We start from the raw sequence: 18,483 nt of genomic DNA, 5'->3' as shown, positions 1-18,483 counted from the left end.
GAACCCACAGTAACAGAAGTAGCCAATCTCCTTTCACGTTTAGGGCAGACAGAGATATTATGAGAAGCGTCTCCACAATAGAAGCACAGTCTATTCTTCTGCCTGAACCCCTGCCGACTAGCGTTAGAGAGGACCCTATCACACTCCATAGGCTCCAAAGGCTGTTCCACCAGCACAAAACCAGCAGGTATCTTCCTGCGCTCACGTAACCGCCTATCAATCTGAATGGCTAAGGTCATAGAGGCATCAAGACCAGAAGGGACGGGGAATCCCACCATTACATCCTTCACAGTATCAGCAATATCCTTCCGAAAAAGAGCCGCAAGCGCATCATCATTCCATTTGGTAAGGACCGCCCACTTTCGAAATTTCTGAAAAAACGTTTCTGCAGAATCCAGACCCTGAGTTAAGGACAACAAGGCCTTTTCTGCTTGGTCCACAATATTGGGTTCGTCATATAATAAACCCAAGGCCTGAAAAAAGGAGTCCACATCACTGAGAATCGGATCATTAGATGCCAAGTAGAAGGCCCAGTCCTGAGGGTCACCACGCATCAGGGAGAGGACAATCTTGACCTGCTGTACGGGATTCCCAGAGGACTTAGGGCGCAGGTCAAAAAATAATTTACAATTATATTTGAAGCTCAAAAATCTCGACCTATCTCCCGAAAAAAATTCAGAAACGGGAATCTTAGGCTCTGCAAGGGGAGTCTGTGCAAGATAAGACTCTATACAACGAACCTTAGCATCAAGATGAGCAACACGCTCACCCAATTCATCCATGCTAGAAATAAGAAATCTTCCACAGAACCCCAAAAAAAAAAAGGAAAAACATCAAAAAAAAAAAAAAATCTTTCAGCAGACTTTCTTTTTTTTTCCGTCTTGAGTACCCTTTAAATTTGTTGGCCGGATGTACTGTTATGATCCGGAACCATGGAAGACCACCATAAATCATAGGTAAAAGGTGACAAGAGCATTGGCAACTAATCTGGCCGCCATCCCCTTACTAACCATCAACACTAGAAGTAGCCGAGGGGTGAACTAACATCCTGTGCACCACAAACCCAGCCGGAGAACTACCTATCCTAAAGGAAGGAAAGATGAATAACTCTCTGCCTCGGAAAATAGATAAAGAATAGCAAGCCCCTCACATTCAAAGACTGCAGTGATCTAGGAAAACACAATACACAGATAGATGATAGGATTAGCAAAAGGTGAGGCCCTACTGACTAAATAGGACAGGATAGGAAAGAGACTGATGGTGGCCAGAGAAAAACCCTGCAAAAATCCAAAAACCTGATAGTACAAAATGGCCCTCAGATCACTAGATATGAACTCCGTCCAATACCAGGCGCTCTTGTCAAACCAATGAACAGAAAGCAGGAACCATTACAAATTAAAGAAGCAACAAACACATGGACTAATAGGAGCAATACTCCAAACATAGCTGCAGGGAGCTTCCCAGCTAAGCAACTGAGAGGGAAGATCCCTGCATGCAAATAAACTGACAAACTCAGATAAGAGCAAAAAGAACCAAACAACAAATAAAGAGCAAAGCACTTATCTGGGGTGGATGTGGTCTGGAGCAGGATGAAACAGGCTGGTGAACAAAGAACAACTGACATCCGGCAAAGCCTGCTAGCAGACCAGGGTTTAAGTAAGCAGAGAGTTAGCAATGGAAACGCCCATTGCTCAACACACCTGGTCTCTGTCCAAACCATTCCTGGCCATAAGAGGGAGCTTCACAGCAGCAAAAGCATAACTGACATTCACAACAGTAAAGGTTTTCCAACTGTTTGACTATTCTCATTTAACAATTGTAGTTGCCAAAACAATACTGCTGACAATTGCTATAAATTTACTAAAGAACTACTGCGCTACCTAATGAGGGTAAAAACCATAAATATATGGTTGATCAAAAGGATATAGAAGTGCGGCACTCCTGGGTTTTATGGTGCCCGGATAGGGTCCAACCCCGTTATACAAAAAAAGTCCAAAAAATCCGACACTCAATATAATTCGGAATAAGGAATTTTATTTGAACAAGCAAATAGTGTATGATGTAATTCAAAATAACGTTTTGGTCATTTGCCCTTCGTCAGGTTTACACAAAGCTTGGAATATGCTATGTATCAGCTATTATGCTGAATGAAAAAATGCCTCTCAGGGTCCGTGGTGCAAGGACCCGGAGAGGCATTTTTCCATTCAGCATAACAGCTCATACATAGCATATTACAAGCTTTGTGTAAACCTGATGAAGGTCAAATGACCGAAACGCTATTCAAATAAAATTCCTTATATCGAATTATATTGAGTGCCGGATTTTTTGGACTATTTTTATATGGTTGATCAGTTACCTGATGGATGAGATGCAGGGGAGGGGATTGGAGACTAAAGGTTCAGATTCAGAAAAATTCATGTAGGAATACAGGATAACTTTAAAGGTCTGAAGATGAATATTAGGGTAGGATTCCACTTGCAAGAGACTTGAGCGTATCTCGCATTGCATTTCCCGGGATGGACTGCCTCTTTCCTAACGGGAGCATCTCAGCTGCATAGAAATAGATGCATCTGGCTTGCTCCTGTCGGGAGAGAGGCAGTCCGTCCCGGGAGATGCGATGCAAGATATGCGCGAGTCTCTCGCAAGTGGAATCCTATCCTTAGGTGGACATACACATGGTGTCAACCAGTGCAGAACTTGCCATTTAATCCGTCGGTTGCAGGGGTCTGCAAGCTTCTTATGGGAGGATTAGTCCAGGAGCGGTGATGGAATGGTACCTATATGTGAAGCGAAGTGACTGATAAATATAATGAAACAATGATGTACATGAGTGGGGGTACAGTAAAGGATGGTGAGTAATCTGACCTGCCCTTCAATAATCTGAAGCGCAGAGCCACAGATCTAAAGCCAGGAGCCAAGTAATCATTAATGCATCTTTTTAGAATGACTAAAAGAGCCGTTGTGGAAGAAAAACTCTAAATCTACAGCTTATAAAAGGGTCTATAGACCCATGAGAAAGAGAAGATATGGTGATATTTGGAGTCTTTGTATAAATTACATATAGACAGACGGTGTATAGGTTATAGTCATAACAATGCCCTTACTCTTAAGAGGATTAAAATGAAACATGAGAAATGTAGTTGTAGGAACCTTGAGGTTTATAATAACCAGAGGATAAAATAAAATTCGACAAGACAATGTGCATTAGGTTTGGTGCAGTGTACTATCTAAAAGTGGTATTTGTTGTCCTTACCGGACCCCTCTTGCTAAAATATAGAGGCATATCAAGGTACTCCCATTTTGTTCCATTTACTTTGTATTCCGATGCAATCTTCACTATTCAACCGCAAATGCAATATAGGTTTACTTGTACAACTTACAAATATTCTGCTGTTTGCAATAAACCAATATAAAAGTTCAACCAAATTAATATAACAAATGGTTTCTCCAAATGCTACAGAAAATAGCAGTTTTGCTGACTACTGCAGTCTCAGAGTTATTTCTTACTTTATGGCAAGTGTCTTTAATACTTATTAGGCTATGTGCCCACGCTGCGGAAAATGCGCGGATTTTGCCGCGGATTTCTCACGGAAAAGCCGCGGATTTTCTGAAAATCTGCAGCACAGCTACTCCCCAGCCATTTCTATGGCATTTGGGAAATGCTGTGCCCACGCTGCGGATTTTTCCGCAGCGGAAATCGTGCGGATTTCCGTGCGGAAAAATCTGCAGCATGTCAATTATTGTAGCGGATTTCTCCGCAGGGTCCCATATACTTACCTGCCTTGATAGAGACCCGAGTCACTTTCTCCGTCCGGTGTAGCGGCAGCGGCAGCAGCGCAGTGGATCCAGCCAGGTACAGGAAGGAAGAGGTGGGCGGAGCTTGCACGAGCTCCGGTCATGTGACAGCTGGAGCTAGTTCAGGCCCGCCCACCTCTAGCACAGTGAAACCAGACGCTGCCTGACAGTCACCCGGCCGCCGGAAAGCGAGGTGCTGCATGATGGAGGTAAGTATAAACTTCCCTGATCACGGCAGCACTTGTTCTGCATTGAGGATGCAGTGCCGAAGCCATGGCACTGTATCCTCAATGCAGAATGCCCGCAGCATATCCGCACGACATTCCGCAGCATGGAAACAGACAGAAGTTGTGGTGCTGTTTCCTGGGAGCACCTGCGGAATGTCGTGCGGATATATCCGCAGGACACTTTCCCCGTGGGCACATAGCCTTAGAGCCCCTCTGGCTGTTATGACCTGCTGAAAACATGTTGAACAGCCAAACACCAACTTACGGCAACATAACTGGGGAATCTGAGCCTATTTCTCATGAGCAATGGCATCAAGGTCACAGATAATTTTGGGTAGTTGACAGATTGATCCAAAAAGTTAAGAGAAGAGATCATTGTCTTGTACAACCAAGGACATGGATACAAAAAGATTAAAATGCTTAAAGATTCTTATAGAAGAAGCTCAAATCAGAGTTCACAAGTTCAAATTGATAGTTACACAAGCTGACATGGGAGAAGGAGGAAGCTGCCACCGGCTGTCACCAGACTCCTGAGTATTAAGGTGGTCAATATACCTTTGAGTGACTGAAAAAGACTTGCAATAAGATTAGGTGGCACTAGGCACCGCGGTTTCAGTTTGCATTGTTAGGTACCTGCTTAACACTAAAGATCTCCATAATAGAACTCTAAGATGTACACAACTACTGACACAAAATCACAAGAAAAGTTAGCAATTATATGTTCAATAACATATAACTAAACCACAGAAGTTTTGGAATTCTGTTCTCTGAGGCAATGAAAGTATACTAGGACTTTTTTGGACAATAATGAAACAGTATGTCTGGTAGTGGAAGAATGAAAGATATGATAAAAAGAGCACTCTGCCTATAGGGAAGCATGCTGGTGGCTTGGTGATGCCCTGGGAAAACATTGCTTCCTAAGGTGCTCAAAACCTGCCAAATGTAGAGGGCAAGGTGCATTTAATCAAGTATCAAGAAAGTATAAGAGGTTTTTTTTTTTTTTTCTTTTTTTCTCTCTCCTCTCCTTATTCTCTCCTCTTCTTCTCCTCTTCTCTCATCTTCTCCCCCCTTTCTCTCCTTCCTTTCCCTCTCTCTTCCTCCTTTCCCACCTTCCTCCCGCTCTGCCTTATCCCTTTCTCTTTCCACTCTTCCTCTACATTCCTCCCCCTTTCCTTTCTCTCAGCTGGTGCAAACTCTTCCCTGTTGAGAGATGTCTGAGTGATCTTTAGGCACTTTTGCCTCCTTTTCGGTACTTTTCTTTCTTGTCTATGATAAAAATTGTAAAAGAACGGACCCGTTTGACAATTTGTGGGGTTGGCTCAGATGTTAGTGATTTTGTATTGAGATGTATTTTCCCAAACTCTGTTCAACTGTTTGTGTCTATTTTGTCAACTGACTGCTTTATGGTTTGTAAGGGTCTGTTGTATAAATAAAGAATTTAAAAAAAAAAGAAAGTATAAGAGAAAATATCATACCTGATTTGAAGAAAGCTGAACCTTCGACATCATTGGACCTTTCAGTAGAACAAAAATCCCAAGAATGCCTTAAGATGTACAAAGGTTCAGTTCAAGAAGAAGTCGTGAAAAATTCTGGATGTTGACACAGTTGCACTGTATGAAAACTCTTTGATGGGATTTGAAGAATGCAGTTGCAGCACATAATCCCAACAATATAAGTGAGCTGAAAGCCATAGCTCATGAGGAATGGGGTAAGATTTTTCTTATAGGCTTCCAGAAGCTGGTGTCTGGCTTTGCCTCACGTCTACAACAGGTTATAACAGCCAGAGGTACTCTACTAAGCATAAAAGGTGCCTGTGATGAAGGGGTTCAATTATTCTGAAATGGTAGTTGTCAGTAACACTTGGTGTTTTGTGCTGAAATTCGAGAAACCGCTTGTTACATTAGCTGTGTTGAGCTCTCCCTTGACTGTTTTGTTGCAAACAGCAACGAATTACGAAAATATCGTAAATTTTGAAAATTTATCTTATCTTCCATGAAAGGTAAATAATTTGATTGCAACTTCAAAACTAATACACATCATAAATGAATAACCAATTCGTAGATTGTATATGAAATTCTTTAAAGAAACAATGAATCTGAGAAGTCAAATTTTCGACTCTTACCGATTTGTTGGTATAGAAGATCCCACCCTTTTTCGTAAAGCGGCTTTGACATCTTTATTTTTTAAACTATAGATCAATGGGTTTATTATAGGTAAAGCTGCTGTGTTAAACAGAGACATAACTTTGTTTGAGTCTAAATTGACCATTGAATGTGGCCTCAGGTATTGAATGGCAAGAGTGGTGTAGAGGAGAATGACAACCGTGAGATGTGAAGAACATGTGTAGAAGGCTTTACGTCTGCCGGTGGTGGAACGGATCTTCAATATTGTTCCAATAATGAAGACATAGGAAATAAAAGTTATAGCACAAGGAGAAAAAGCTGAAATTCCTACTCCCATAGTGAGTATGTAAAGGTCTAGGAAATGTGTATCACTGCAAGACATCGTCAGCACGGGCATTATATCACAGAAGAAGTGGTTGACCTTGTTTGATTTGTAACAAGAGAACTTCAGTAACCCTAAAAATATCGGGATGCTTTCGACCGTGCCCAATACCCAGCATGCGATGGCCAGTAGTGCACATGTTCTAGCATTCATTATCATGTGATATCGCAAAGGGTTACAAATAGCCACATATCGGTCATAACCCATTGCAGCCAGGATTAAAAGTTCACCACACGTCCTAGACAAAAATATGAAGATCTGCACTATACATCCAATAACCGAGACAGTGTTATCTCCCGATAAGAAAGATATAAGAATGTTATTCAGGTTGTTCGTTGAGCAAATGATGTCTAGAATAGATAGGTTACATAGGAAGAAATACATCGGGGTGTGGAGGTGACGGTCTAGACTGACTAGCAGAAGAAGTGTCAAGTTTCCGGCAAGAGTGAGAAGATAAATGATCAAAACCAGAAGGAAAATGAGAACTTTTATCATAGGGTCATCAGAAATCCCAGAGATGATAAAATATGTTACTGCACTTATATTTGTGTGATTCATTACTTTACAATGAAATGTTTGTGAGAAAGTAAGCAGGAAATAATATTAAAAACGTCTAAAATATTTTTCGAAAAGAAATTGAAGTTGAAAAAAGGAATTTCAAAATAAAATCAGTGACCCTGATTATTCCTCAATCACATTTTTAACTCATCTAAGGTATCTACTGAAATGAAATATTTAAATAAAAGCGGCCAATCCTGAGAGAGTTTCTCTGGGGTGTAGAACACTCAAGTGTATACAGATTTAATAATTCTGAAATAGAAAATATTTTTGTTTCAGAAACCATTTACGGTAATTACCAGATATTTTTAGATGAAGTTTAAGCAAATTAAATTTATTTTGTTTTTGTATTTTATGCAAAAGACGGACTGTCGTTTTAATGTTTATTTCATAAATCAAATGTACACATGAAATAGGACGCTTTGTAAGATATCTTATTAGGGAAATCTGCTTTTTTCTCCTTTGATCATTCAGTCTCAAAAATTCTCAATTCACAGATAAAATTTGTTTTTAGAGAAGACCGATTTTTAAACTAGGATGTGAGGAAAGTTGCTATTGATAAAATATTTCCTGTATTTTTGAAAGCGAAAAGGAATAGGGATTAGCTGTGCTTTTAGCTCCTCCCTCCTATTTCCTACTACCTGCATGGAATCTTATGACAAAAAAACCCAGAAGGACAGGGAGTATAGCATGCAGATAATTTATTTTGATGTCAAATAGTTTAAATGTCAAAAAACTGTATTGATCAAAAATTACATTTAGACTGGACAGAGAAGACATGATAAATGCATATAATCTTATAAAAGTGGCAAGAATATGTCTACGTAATATTGTGTCAATAGATGGACAAATAATTATGTAAGGGTAGTGGTCGCATAAGTATAAGTCAAGACTTAATCAAATAAGAAAATAAAGTGTCTGTGCATATAAAGTGGCTAAAAGCCTAAGCTAACTATAGACAGTTCAATGCAGCGACCAGACCAGATAGGCATTGTTAGTTAGGCATATATCAATTCATAAATACAAAGTCAATAAGGTGCCTGTGCAGTCTGTAGCCTGAACCAGCCCAAAAACCTCAGGTTGCTTAAAAGAGAAACCCATATAGTTAACCTCTACCCATAACATAAGTGAAAACCCCAACGTACGTTTCTTTTTTTGATATTCAGACTGCCATATGATGAGACAGCTATCTCGGAGGGGGGGGGGATACCTCTATACTGTGTGCAATCCTGGAATTTTTATATGCACGAAACATAATCATTAGTGGCCGCAGCTGTGATTGTGGCGCCTGAGCGCTCCAGTGTGGGAAAGTCCTAGCAGACTGTTTGTGCGGCGCGTGCGCATATCAATGAGATCAGAAAGGCGTTGCATCAGAAGTCAGAGTGAAATAGTGCATGCACGGGCTTCGGGACACATCAGCTTAGAGACCACGCATGCGCACACACTCAGAAGGACTCCGGACACAGGAACCAATCTAATAGTGGTAAGCGAATACGCACCTGTAATCTTATGAGTAGCAACTTTTCTCTCCTCCTAATGTAAAAATTTGTCTTCTCTTATAACACAGTTGACCTGGGAACTGAGAATTTTGGGAATGAATAAACAGTCCAGGAGGATATAAGAGAATATACTGCATATTGTCTCTGTGTACCCATCTTATCACATAACTCTTGTTTCATGGTGATCAATAGTTAACACTGTTGTATGGATAAGTTTAACAGTTCTAAATTCCTATTGTCTACATCTTTCAGTGGGATGTTTTCTTTGTTTATGACTGCATTTAATTGCTTGCTTGGGCATTAATAAACCAGAAATGCTGCTTTATACAACATTGCATGGTTGTGCTGCTGATTTCCTGAGTGCTCAAAACATATCTTATTATTTGGAGTTCAAAAAGCAATAGAAGAGAATTGATTTCTCTCACAGAAATTATATGTCCATAAAGGGACCAGATGTGCATTGTACCTTCTGGATCTCGAGTGAGGAAGAACTCTCTAGTGACAGGGAATAGAAAGCTGAAACATCATGTAAGAAGCTTATCCTTACATTTGGGCCTCACTTTCACTGTGAGTTTAGTCCTCCTCCATTTTGGGTGAGCTATTTTGCATTAAGTAGTCTGGTTCAAGAACTAAAGAGATACAATATGCCTTCTTCAACTGTGTGTATGTCATGAAATTAGTGCATGTATTGAATATATTGGAACTCATACTTTGAGCATTACTAGTGTTGCTGTGTCTTGTTTGGCTGTTGAGAAGAATCAACATACGGAGTATCTTGTAGTCTGCTTAAAGGGGCTTGGATTCAGACCTACACATAAAAAAAGTATGCTGGCACTGAGAAACAAGCTTCTAGAGTGGTAAAGACATGAGGGGGGTGTTCTGTTGTTGTGTCTCTCAGTAATCACACTCAGTGGAGATCTTCAGGCTATTTATTAGGTGCTATTGTCAGCCATAACATCTCTCCCTGCTGCCTGCACTCTGTCTCCCGTACCAGCGAGTTCCCACTTGCTTGTAAACACATACAAGAAGAGAGACCCCTAGAGGCCCCTAGAGGCCATACAGCATATACATATTGCTACATCCTTTCTCTTTAAACAAGAATAACAATAAAACTTAATAAACACAAGTTAATCTGACCAAGTAAAAGAGAATTACAATATATACAGTTAGATATAATCCTTGAGGTGCGCAGGCTTTCTGACCATTCTGCCGGCCCTAGTAACATAAGAAGTGTCAATGTCCACCTCTGGTAGTTGTTCTGATTCTGGTAATGTGCCTTCTGATATTGCCTGTCTCTGGTTCACAGTCTCACCCTGATGGTCAGCAGTCACTGTTGGTACTTGGCTTGGACTTGCTGCCTCGTTATCTTGGGTATCAGGATATTGTTCAAAAGGCCATGAATCATCGTGTTCTTGTGTTTTCCTCAAATATCTCCTATTGCTCCTTAGGCTTCTTCCGTCTTCTGTTACAATTTCGTAGGACCGAGGTCCTAGTTTCTGGACAACCTTTGCCTTTTGCCAGTGTTTGTCATATTTGCTGCTTGGCTGCAGCCGTATGTTGTCATTCCTCTGGAGATCTGGCAGATCCTTTGCAGATTTATTGTAATAGAAAGCTTGTCTATCTTGATTTTTCATTAGTTGAGCTTTGATGTTTCCCACCAACTTTGGCTTTAACAGATGACTAGCGGTTGGTATGAGTGTCTTTGTACGTCTATTCATGAGCCTCTGTGCCAGACTGCTGTCTATGCCTTGGGTGGGTGTGTTTCTATGATCCAGTATAGACAGATATACATCAGTACCTGCCTGTTTTGCTTTTTTAAGGAGTCTTTTGGCCGTTTTTACTGCAGACTCTGCTTTGCCATTACTCTGTGGATATCTTGGAGTAGACGTCTGGTGTTCAAATTCCCATCTCTTGCTGAAAGTTTTAAACTCTTCTGAAGTAAACTGAGCAGCATTGTCAGAGAACACGATATCTGGAATGCCATACCTGGCAAAATGGGCCTTGAGTTTTTTAATCACTGTTCTCGCCCTTGTGTCCTGTAACAAATCAATCTCCCAAAAGTTAGATAAATAGCCCACTGTAATCAGGTATTCTTTGTCATTCCATGTGAACACATCTGTTCCAACTTTTGACCAAGGCCTCTGTGGAATTTCATGAGGTTGCAATGTCTCCTTTTGTTGCTTATCACTGCAGGATGCACATATTTCACATTGTGCTATATAGTTTTTAATGTGGTCATTCATTCCTGGCCAAAAAATAGATTCTCTTGCTCGCCGTAGACATCCTTCCCTGCCTAAGTGCGAAGAGTGCAGTGTTTCCAGTATGTCTCTCCTGAGTGCTTCTGGTATAACAGCTCTGTCTCCTTTAAAGATGATTCCTTGCTGCACTGACAGTTCATCTCTTATGGGGAAGAATGGAGAAACTTCCCTAGGTGCATGCTGCTTGTATTTTGGCCAGCCCTGCAAGATGACAGTCTTTAAGATCTGGAGTATTTTATCCTTCTCTGTACAAGTCTGTATTTGCTTAAACTTGTCTTTTGACACCGCCAGATAGTCACACATATTGATGGTTTCAATTTCATTCTCCTCATCATTTGTGACAGGTAGGTATACTCTGCTTAGAGTATCTGCAATCAGTAAGTCTCTTCCTGGACAGTAACAGATGTCAAAATCGTATTTCTGAAGTCGTAACAGCATGCGCTGTAGTCTCTTTGGGGCATTTAGTAGTGGTTTCTTTGTAATGCTCTCCAATGGCTTGTGATCAGATTGCACTGTTACTCGTCGACCATAGGTGTACTGGTGAAACTTCTCCATCCCAAATACCACAGCCAGTAACTCCTTCTCAATCTGAGCATATCCCTGCTCTGTTGTTGTTAGGGCTCTGCTTCCAAACGTGATTGGCTGTTTGTTCTGCATTAGTGTAGCTCCAAGGCCTTTTTCTGAAGCATCACATTGTCCACCACTTCTCGATCTGGGTCGAAATACTTCAGGGTTGCTGCATCTGCAATAGCCTTCTTTACTGACCGGAAAGCAGTTTCCTGGTTTTCTGTCCATTCCCAGAGCACATCTTTGTGGGTTAGCTGTCTAAGTGGCTCACACATATCTGACAGATGCTTGCAAAATTTGGAGAGATAATTTACCATGCCCAGAAATCGTTGCACTCCACACACATCAGTTGGGGTTGGCAAATCTTGAATTGCTCTCACCTTTTCTGGATCCACTTTTACACCATTTGAGGTCAGAAGATGTCCAATATATGCAACTCTGTCATTTTCAGTTTGAATTTGTCCACGTTCAGCTTTATTTGTTTTGCTCTACATCGGTCCAAAAATTGTATCATTTTCTGATCATGATCCTTGATTGCAGATTCCATATCTTCGCCTTCTCCCACTATAAGGATATCATCTGCTATTGTTTTTACTCCAGGAAGTCCTTCCAAAGCCTGCATCAATTTCTGCTGGAACATCTCCGGAGCAGGTTTTAGTCCCATGGGCAGTCTCAGCCATTTATAGCGTCAAAATGGTGAAGAAAATGTTGTCAATAAACTTGATTCTTCAGCAAGTTCCACATGCCAGAATCCATTTTTGACATCACATACAGAAAATATTTTAGCCTTTGATAGATCTGGGAGAACATCGTCTAATGTCGGCATTGGGTAATGATTTCTTTTCAGCGCCTTGTTGAGGGGCTTCGGATCAATGCATATTCTTAACTTGCCTGATGGTTTCTGCACTATGACCAAACTGCTGATCCAATCTGTGCTCTTCTGGACTGGTGCTATCATGCCTCTTTTCTGTAAATCTTGTAGCTCTACTTTCAGTGGTTGCATTAAAGCTACAGGCACCCTTCTTGTAGATAATCTGGTAGGCTGTACAGTTTTATCAATTTCTAGCCTGTATTTACCTTCAAAACATCCATCACCTTCAAATAAATCAGCATACTCCATTTTTATTTTTTGAAAGTCCAAATTGCGCTCTGCATTTAGTTTGGGATTTGGTATATCCTGGGGAACCTCAACAAACATAATGTTCTGAGACTGTACTTTTATTAAGTCCATTGCCTGCACTGCTTTTACTCCCAGTAATGGTACATGGTTCCCACCATGCAGCACGGTAAATTCAGCTCTGTAACTTTTCCTGTTACATGGGTTCCGTATTTTGAGTTTACGTGTCCCCATAGGTTTCAGAACACTCTTGTTGTACATCACCAGTACCTTATCCGTTGGCTCAATGGAAACCTGTTTGTTCAGCAGAGCACTTGGAATGACATTGCAGCTTGCTCCACAATCCAGCTGAAATCTAATGGGCTTCTCATCCAACAAGAAGGTTGCATAGAGCTGCTTGGCATCCTTGACTATGGCTGCCTGATTACACTGACATCCTCTGTTGCAGGTTGCAGCTGTAGCCATGTAATGTCCTCTGCACGGTCAGTGTCTGGTGTCACAGTGTGGACCTGTCCATGCTGTTTGCTTGTTCCCAGCCTGCAGACAGCTGAGAAATGATTCTTCTTGCCACATAACCTGCAGGTTTCGCCATATGCTGCACACTTGGTCTTGTCTCTCTTATGTCTCTTACCACAATATTTGCAGTGGATCGTGCTTATAGGGGAGCTTGGTCTTGTCTTTCCTCTCATAGATACTGCATGTACCTCATCATCATCATCATCATTCTCACTGGTGCCTGCCATCATCTTCAGGCTGCGCTTTGTCAGCTCTGCAGCCCTGCAGATTTGCATGCATCTCTCTAAGGTCAGCTCTTCGTCTCTGAGTAAACATTCTCTGAGGCGAGTATCCATAATGCCACATACAATTCTGTCTCTTATGAGGCTATCTCTGATTTCCCCAAAGCCACACGTTGCAGCCAATGTCCTCAGCTCTGTCACATATCTGTCTAGATTTTCACCATCCGCCTGCTGTCTTGTGAAAAACTTGTATCTCTCCACAGTCTCATTTCTCTTGGGGTCACAGTGCTTATCAAATGCCTCCACAATCTCTGCTAGGATGAGGCAGTCTGTGTCTGGCAGTAAGGTCTGGGCTAGTTCTTTGCCTCCACAATGTCTGCTTAGACGAGGCGGTCTGTGTCTGGCAGTAAGGTCTGGGCTAGTTCTCTGCCTCCACAATGTCTGCTAGGATGAGGTGGTCTGTGACTGGCAGTAAGGTCTGGGCTAGTTCTTTGCCTCCACAATGTCTGCTAGGACGAGGCGGTCTGTGTCTGGCAGTAAGGTCTGGGCTAGTTCTCTGCCTCCACAATGTCTGCTAGGATGAGGTGGTCTGTGTCTGGCAGTAAGGTCTGGGCTAGTTCTTTGCCTCCACAATGTCTGCTAGGACGAGGCGGTCTGTGTCTGGCAGTAAGGGCTGGGCTAGTTCTCTGCCTCCACAATGTCTGCTAGGACGAGGCGGTCTGTGTCTGGCAGTAAGGGCTGGGCTAGTTCTCTGCCTCCACAATGTCTGCTAGGACGAGGTGGTCTGTGTCTGGCAGTAAGGTCTGGGCTAGTTCTCTGCCTCCACAATCTCTGCTAGGACGAGGTGGTCTGTGTCTGGCAGTAAGGTCTGGGCTAGTTCTCTGCCTCCACAATGTCTGCTAGGATGAGAGTGTCTGTGTCTGACAGTAAGGTCTGGGCTAGTTCTCTGCCTTTTTCCCCAATTAAGTAATAAAATAGCTTTACTTCACATTTGTCATCACTGGGGGCCACTGTCAGATCCACATACAGAGAAAACTCCTCTTTCCAGTGTCTCCATGTCTGGGATAGATTACATGATGAGACATCCAGTTTCTGAGGGGGCTTCAGACCAGTCTCCATCTTGTATAATGACAGGAAATCTGTACTCACAGTTGCTATGATGTTCTGTACAGTCCCAGTCTCACACACAAGCTCTGAGGATTTGCAGGTGTCACATGAAGGTTCTGTGCCCAGCTGCCACCATGTTCTGTTGTTGTGTCTCTCAGTAATCACACTCAGTGGAGATCTTCAGGCTATTTATTAGGTGGTATTGTCAGCCATTGCATCTCTCCCTGCTGCCTGCACTCTGTCTGCAGTACCAGCGAGTTCCCACTTGCTTGTAAACACATACAAGAAGAGAGACCCCTAGAGGCCCCTAGAGGCCATACAGCATATACATATTTCTACAGGGGGCATGCGGGCAAGTATGCAATCTTGCCAGGTAGATGGAGACAAAAACCTCAACTAAAGACAGCAAAAAGAGTGGTCAGAGAATGTGAAGGCAAGAATGCTGTAATAGATTATTAAATGAATGTTGAAAAAGCCTGGAATGCCCCCCAGAGGGTGGTCTGGATGTGCCTAAGTAGTGGCTGTTGATGAGAGGGCTGTGTGCTTGGCTACAAGAAGTTTAAAACTGATCAGTTAAAGAAAGTATCTGAGGAACGCATTAGAGAGGTGTATGGACAAACTACTACAGGCAAGTGTTCTAAGAACGTTTTGATAGTGGACCAGACATATTTAATCAGACACAACCATCAGTACCTCCTGCCTATAAAGGACCAAATGGTGGACATCCATAGTATGCACAGTATAGAGTCAAGGACTGAAAGACAGTTGCCTCAATTTGGAGCACCTAGACCTAAGGCCAATGTCCGAAATGCTCCTAAAGTGCCTGTGGTGATTAAAACAAATGTAGTAGATAAAGTAGACAACACTCCATCTCCCCCCTGTCTGTTGACATACAATGGGGAGGAGGACAAGAGTGATACAATTTGTGGGGCTCACAGACGGCACCACAAAGACACTAGGGGGGGCTTTGACTAGTACTCCTCAGGAACGAGTGACTGTCCTTCCTCAAAGGGTGATTACAACTAGTGAGTACAGGCCCTGGAGTCCAGGTGATCAGTTAGCTTTGCTGAAACAGCTTCCTAACCCTGACAAGAAGTCTATTCCCTTTGTGAGGAACTGGCCACAAACTAAAGACTATTGGACTTTCTCCAGCACGGAGCAATGGTTATGTTGATCTTGGTGTTTTTTTTTTCATTAGAGATGGGCTTGCTTGTCAGCTTAAAGCCTGCTTTACACCTTACGATCCAGCATACGATATCGTATGCGATCGTAACCGCCCCCATCGTATGTGCGGCACGTTCAATTTGTTGAACGTGTCGCACGAACGAGTAACCCCCGTCACACGTACTTACCCGTCCATACGACCTCGATGTGGGCGGCGAATGTCCACTTCCTGGAGTGTGAGGGACGTTCGGCGTCACATCGACGTCACATGGCAGCCGGCCAATAGAAGCAGGGGGGCAGAGATGAGCGGGACGTAAACATCCCGCCCACCTCCTTCCTTCCTTCCGCATTGCCGGCCGGGAGCGGCTGGACGCAGGTAAGATCTGTTCATCATTCCCTGCGTGTCACACACTGCGATGTGTGCTACCCCGGGTACGATGAACAACCTAACGTTCAATTCTAGAGAAATGAACGATGTGCGTGCGATGAACGTTTTACCATTCAATCGCACGTAGCTGTTACACACTGCAATGTATCTTACAATGCTGGATGTGCATCACTTACGACGTGACCCCACCGACACATTGCAGCGTGTAAAGCGGGCTTAAGGTAACTTGTCTAAAAATAATTGGATGGGTGAAAGGGTTTTAAAAGTGTGTCATGTTAGTTGGCCTTCTTGGACTCATTGTCCTGCATCTGGTGGTTGTGCATCTATTGTTCCCCTCTGCAGAGGGACTCCCTGATTCACAATCCGGCAGGCTGGTCGGAGACTACCCTCCTTCATACTTGGAGTCACATTAAACAAAGGTTGAAGGGGTGGGTTGTGATCTCCTCTCTTTAACCAGGGGGCTGATCCCAAAAAAGGTAGAAAAGCTGGGAGACACATGTGTGGATGTAGTTGGTGCTGTGTTGTGGAGGGGCAAAGAGATTTTGTTGCTGCCAGGTCCTGGTACCCATGAAAGGACTATAGAAATAGGAGCTGGATACACATGCTACTGTCCTGATATCCATGGTCTGGAGGAGGATAAGGACTATTGTTGCCAGCTGGAGCGGCATACACAAGCTACAGTTATGATATCTGTTGTCTGGAGAAGCATAATGACTGTTGTTGCTGGTTGGAGTTGGATACACATGCTATGGTCATAGTATTAGTTGTCTGGAGGAGCATAGGCTGTGACTGCAGATTATACTGGCGGGAGATACAAAAGCTCTGGGCCAACGAAAACTTAGGAGACAGTGGGTATTGCCTGGTACAGGGGCACGGGAACTACTGATCTCGGTTTTGTATATTGTGAACTGGGATCATCACATTGTGGCCATCTATTCGGAGTTTTTGTAAGACTGTGTACAGTAGAAATAAAAATGATTGCATCGTTAACCTGCCTAGGTGATTAATACAACCCACATCCTCCGATCTTCACACCTTTCTTTAGACAGATCCAATAGATACAGGTTACATACAGTATACTTGTACCTGGCATGGCCTCGAGACATTGTAAGATGCAAAAGGGAAAGATAATACTGTGTACCGCCCCGGTGTTAGTCGTGCTGCTCGGATCCAGGATCTGGGATTGTGGCTTGAGGAGGTCGTCCGGACCTGGCTTGGCGGACATTTTGATCCATAAAAGCGGTTTATTTACAGGGGAGAAGTTTGGGACGCCACTTGTGGGTTGCAGTAATGGGAGTACCGCCGCTGCTGTAAGGAGTACCGGGGCAGATGGAGTTATGCAGCCAGATGTTAGTCCGTCCACAGGTAGGGAAGGCCCCGGACTTAGGGTGTTTGGTGGTTATTTGTGACAACAGGGTGCAGGGGACTAGTGTACTCACTGCGGGTAGTCGTGGTGTTGGATGAGGTTTAGGAAGTAGACACACACACTGTAAGTAAACCAAAGTCTCTGAGTGCTGCTGCCACTGCGGGAAGCCCATCCAAGTACCCAGTCCCACCGGTGTCACTTAATGATCCGGAGCCTGCCTCTGTGCACAGTTTCGTGTCTGTGTGGGTCCCTATAGCTTGAAGTTGTAAGGTCCCGTTCTTCAGTTTTTATGTGAAGAGTAGACTTGCTCCCAAGGGCTGGCACTTGGGACTTCAGTGGGTTGCTTTTGCTGGAAAACCATGCCCCCCACGGTGTGCTGATGCCCTCAGTCTCTGAGCTCTCTGGGAAGGTCCTTGAAGGTCCCCTTCCTCTGCAAGTTAATTGCCAGGACGTTGAATCGGCTTCTGACCTAGGGTCCTGTACCACGTCGTGCTCGGTATCGGTCAGTTCTTTTGGGCTTTCTGGTGCCGACAGTCCTCCAAGACTATGTCCGTGATACTCTTATCAAATGTCACTGCTACTGGTCCCCGACTCCTCTGGTCCTGGACCACCGTCTGCGACCCAAACTTGGTCCTTCTAGCTCCCCCCCCAGGAGCTAACACTCCCCAGCTCCTCTCTCTTTGAGGGCTCTCACTCGACTGCTCACTTCCTCCCTCCCACCACTCTGCCTGACCCCTAGGTGGGTGGCCCTGTTTCAGCTAGACCAACCCACTGGTGTGTCTGACAGGTCATGATGTGAGGTGTTGGTTGGGATTTGTGGTGCTGATGGAGGTGACACCGGTTTCTGGGAACTTGGAACCATGGGGGCTAGGTCCTGCACCCTGGGGAAAGGATGCAGTTCCCTGTGGCACCCTGATGTACTCAGGGGTGCCACAACTGCAAATATCATAACTTAGGAAACGGAACTGCCAAAAGAATATCTAAATCATTAGATATGTAATTGAGTATTTGTAAATGTATACTTTAGAAGAGTACTGTAAAGTCCTGTAGCAATGGATTCTAACAAAGCAGAGGGAACAATCCATAACTTTAAATGACATAACTCAGGACAAATATGGGAACTGCTTTTGTGGATGAACTAAATAAAATCATTAGGCAGGGACTTGTGAAAGTGTGCCCTAAGTGGTGAGGGAAA

At 43.3% G+C, this 18,483-nt stretch overlaps 1 protein-coding gene across 1 annotated transcript; it reads right to left on the bottom strand.

Moving 5' to 3' along the window:
• Window positions 1–6,140: 6,140 nt before the first annotated feature.
• Window positions 6,141–7,085, bottom strand: LOC142250370 (olfactory receptor 8B8-like). Its single transcript, XM_075322523.1, has one exon. It carries the CDS (start codon window positions 7,083–7,085, stop codon window positions 6,141–6,143), a length of 945 nt encoding a protein of 314 aa, XP_075178638.1.
• Between the last annotated feature and the right edge of the window lie 11,398 nt (window positions 7,086–18,483).

Source organism: Anomaloglossus baeobatrachus, chromosome 9 (assembly GCF_048569485.1).
Source record: "Anomaloglossus baeobatrachus isolate aAnoBae1 chromosome 9, aAnoBae1.hap1, whole genome shotgun sequence".
Taxonomy (NCBI): Eukaryota; Metazoa; Chordata; class Amphibia; order Anura; family Aromobatidae; genus Anomaloglossus; species Anomaloglossus baeobatrachus.
This window is presented reverse-complemented; position numbering and strand designations above follow the sequence as displayed.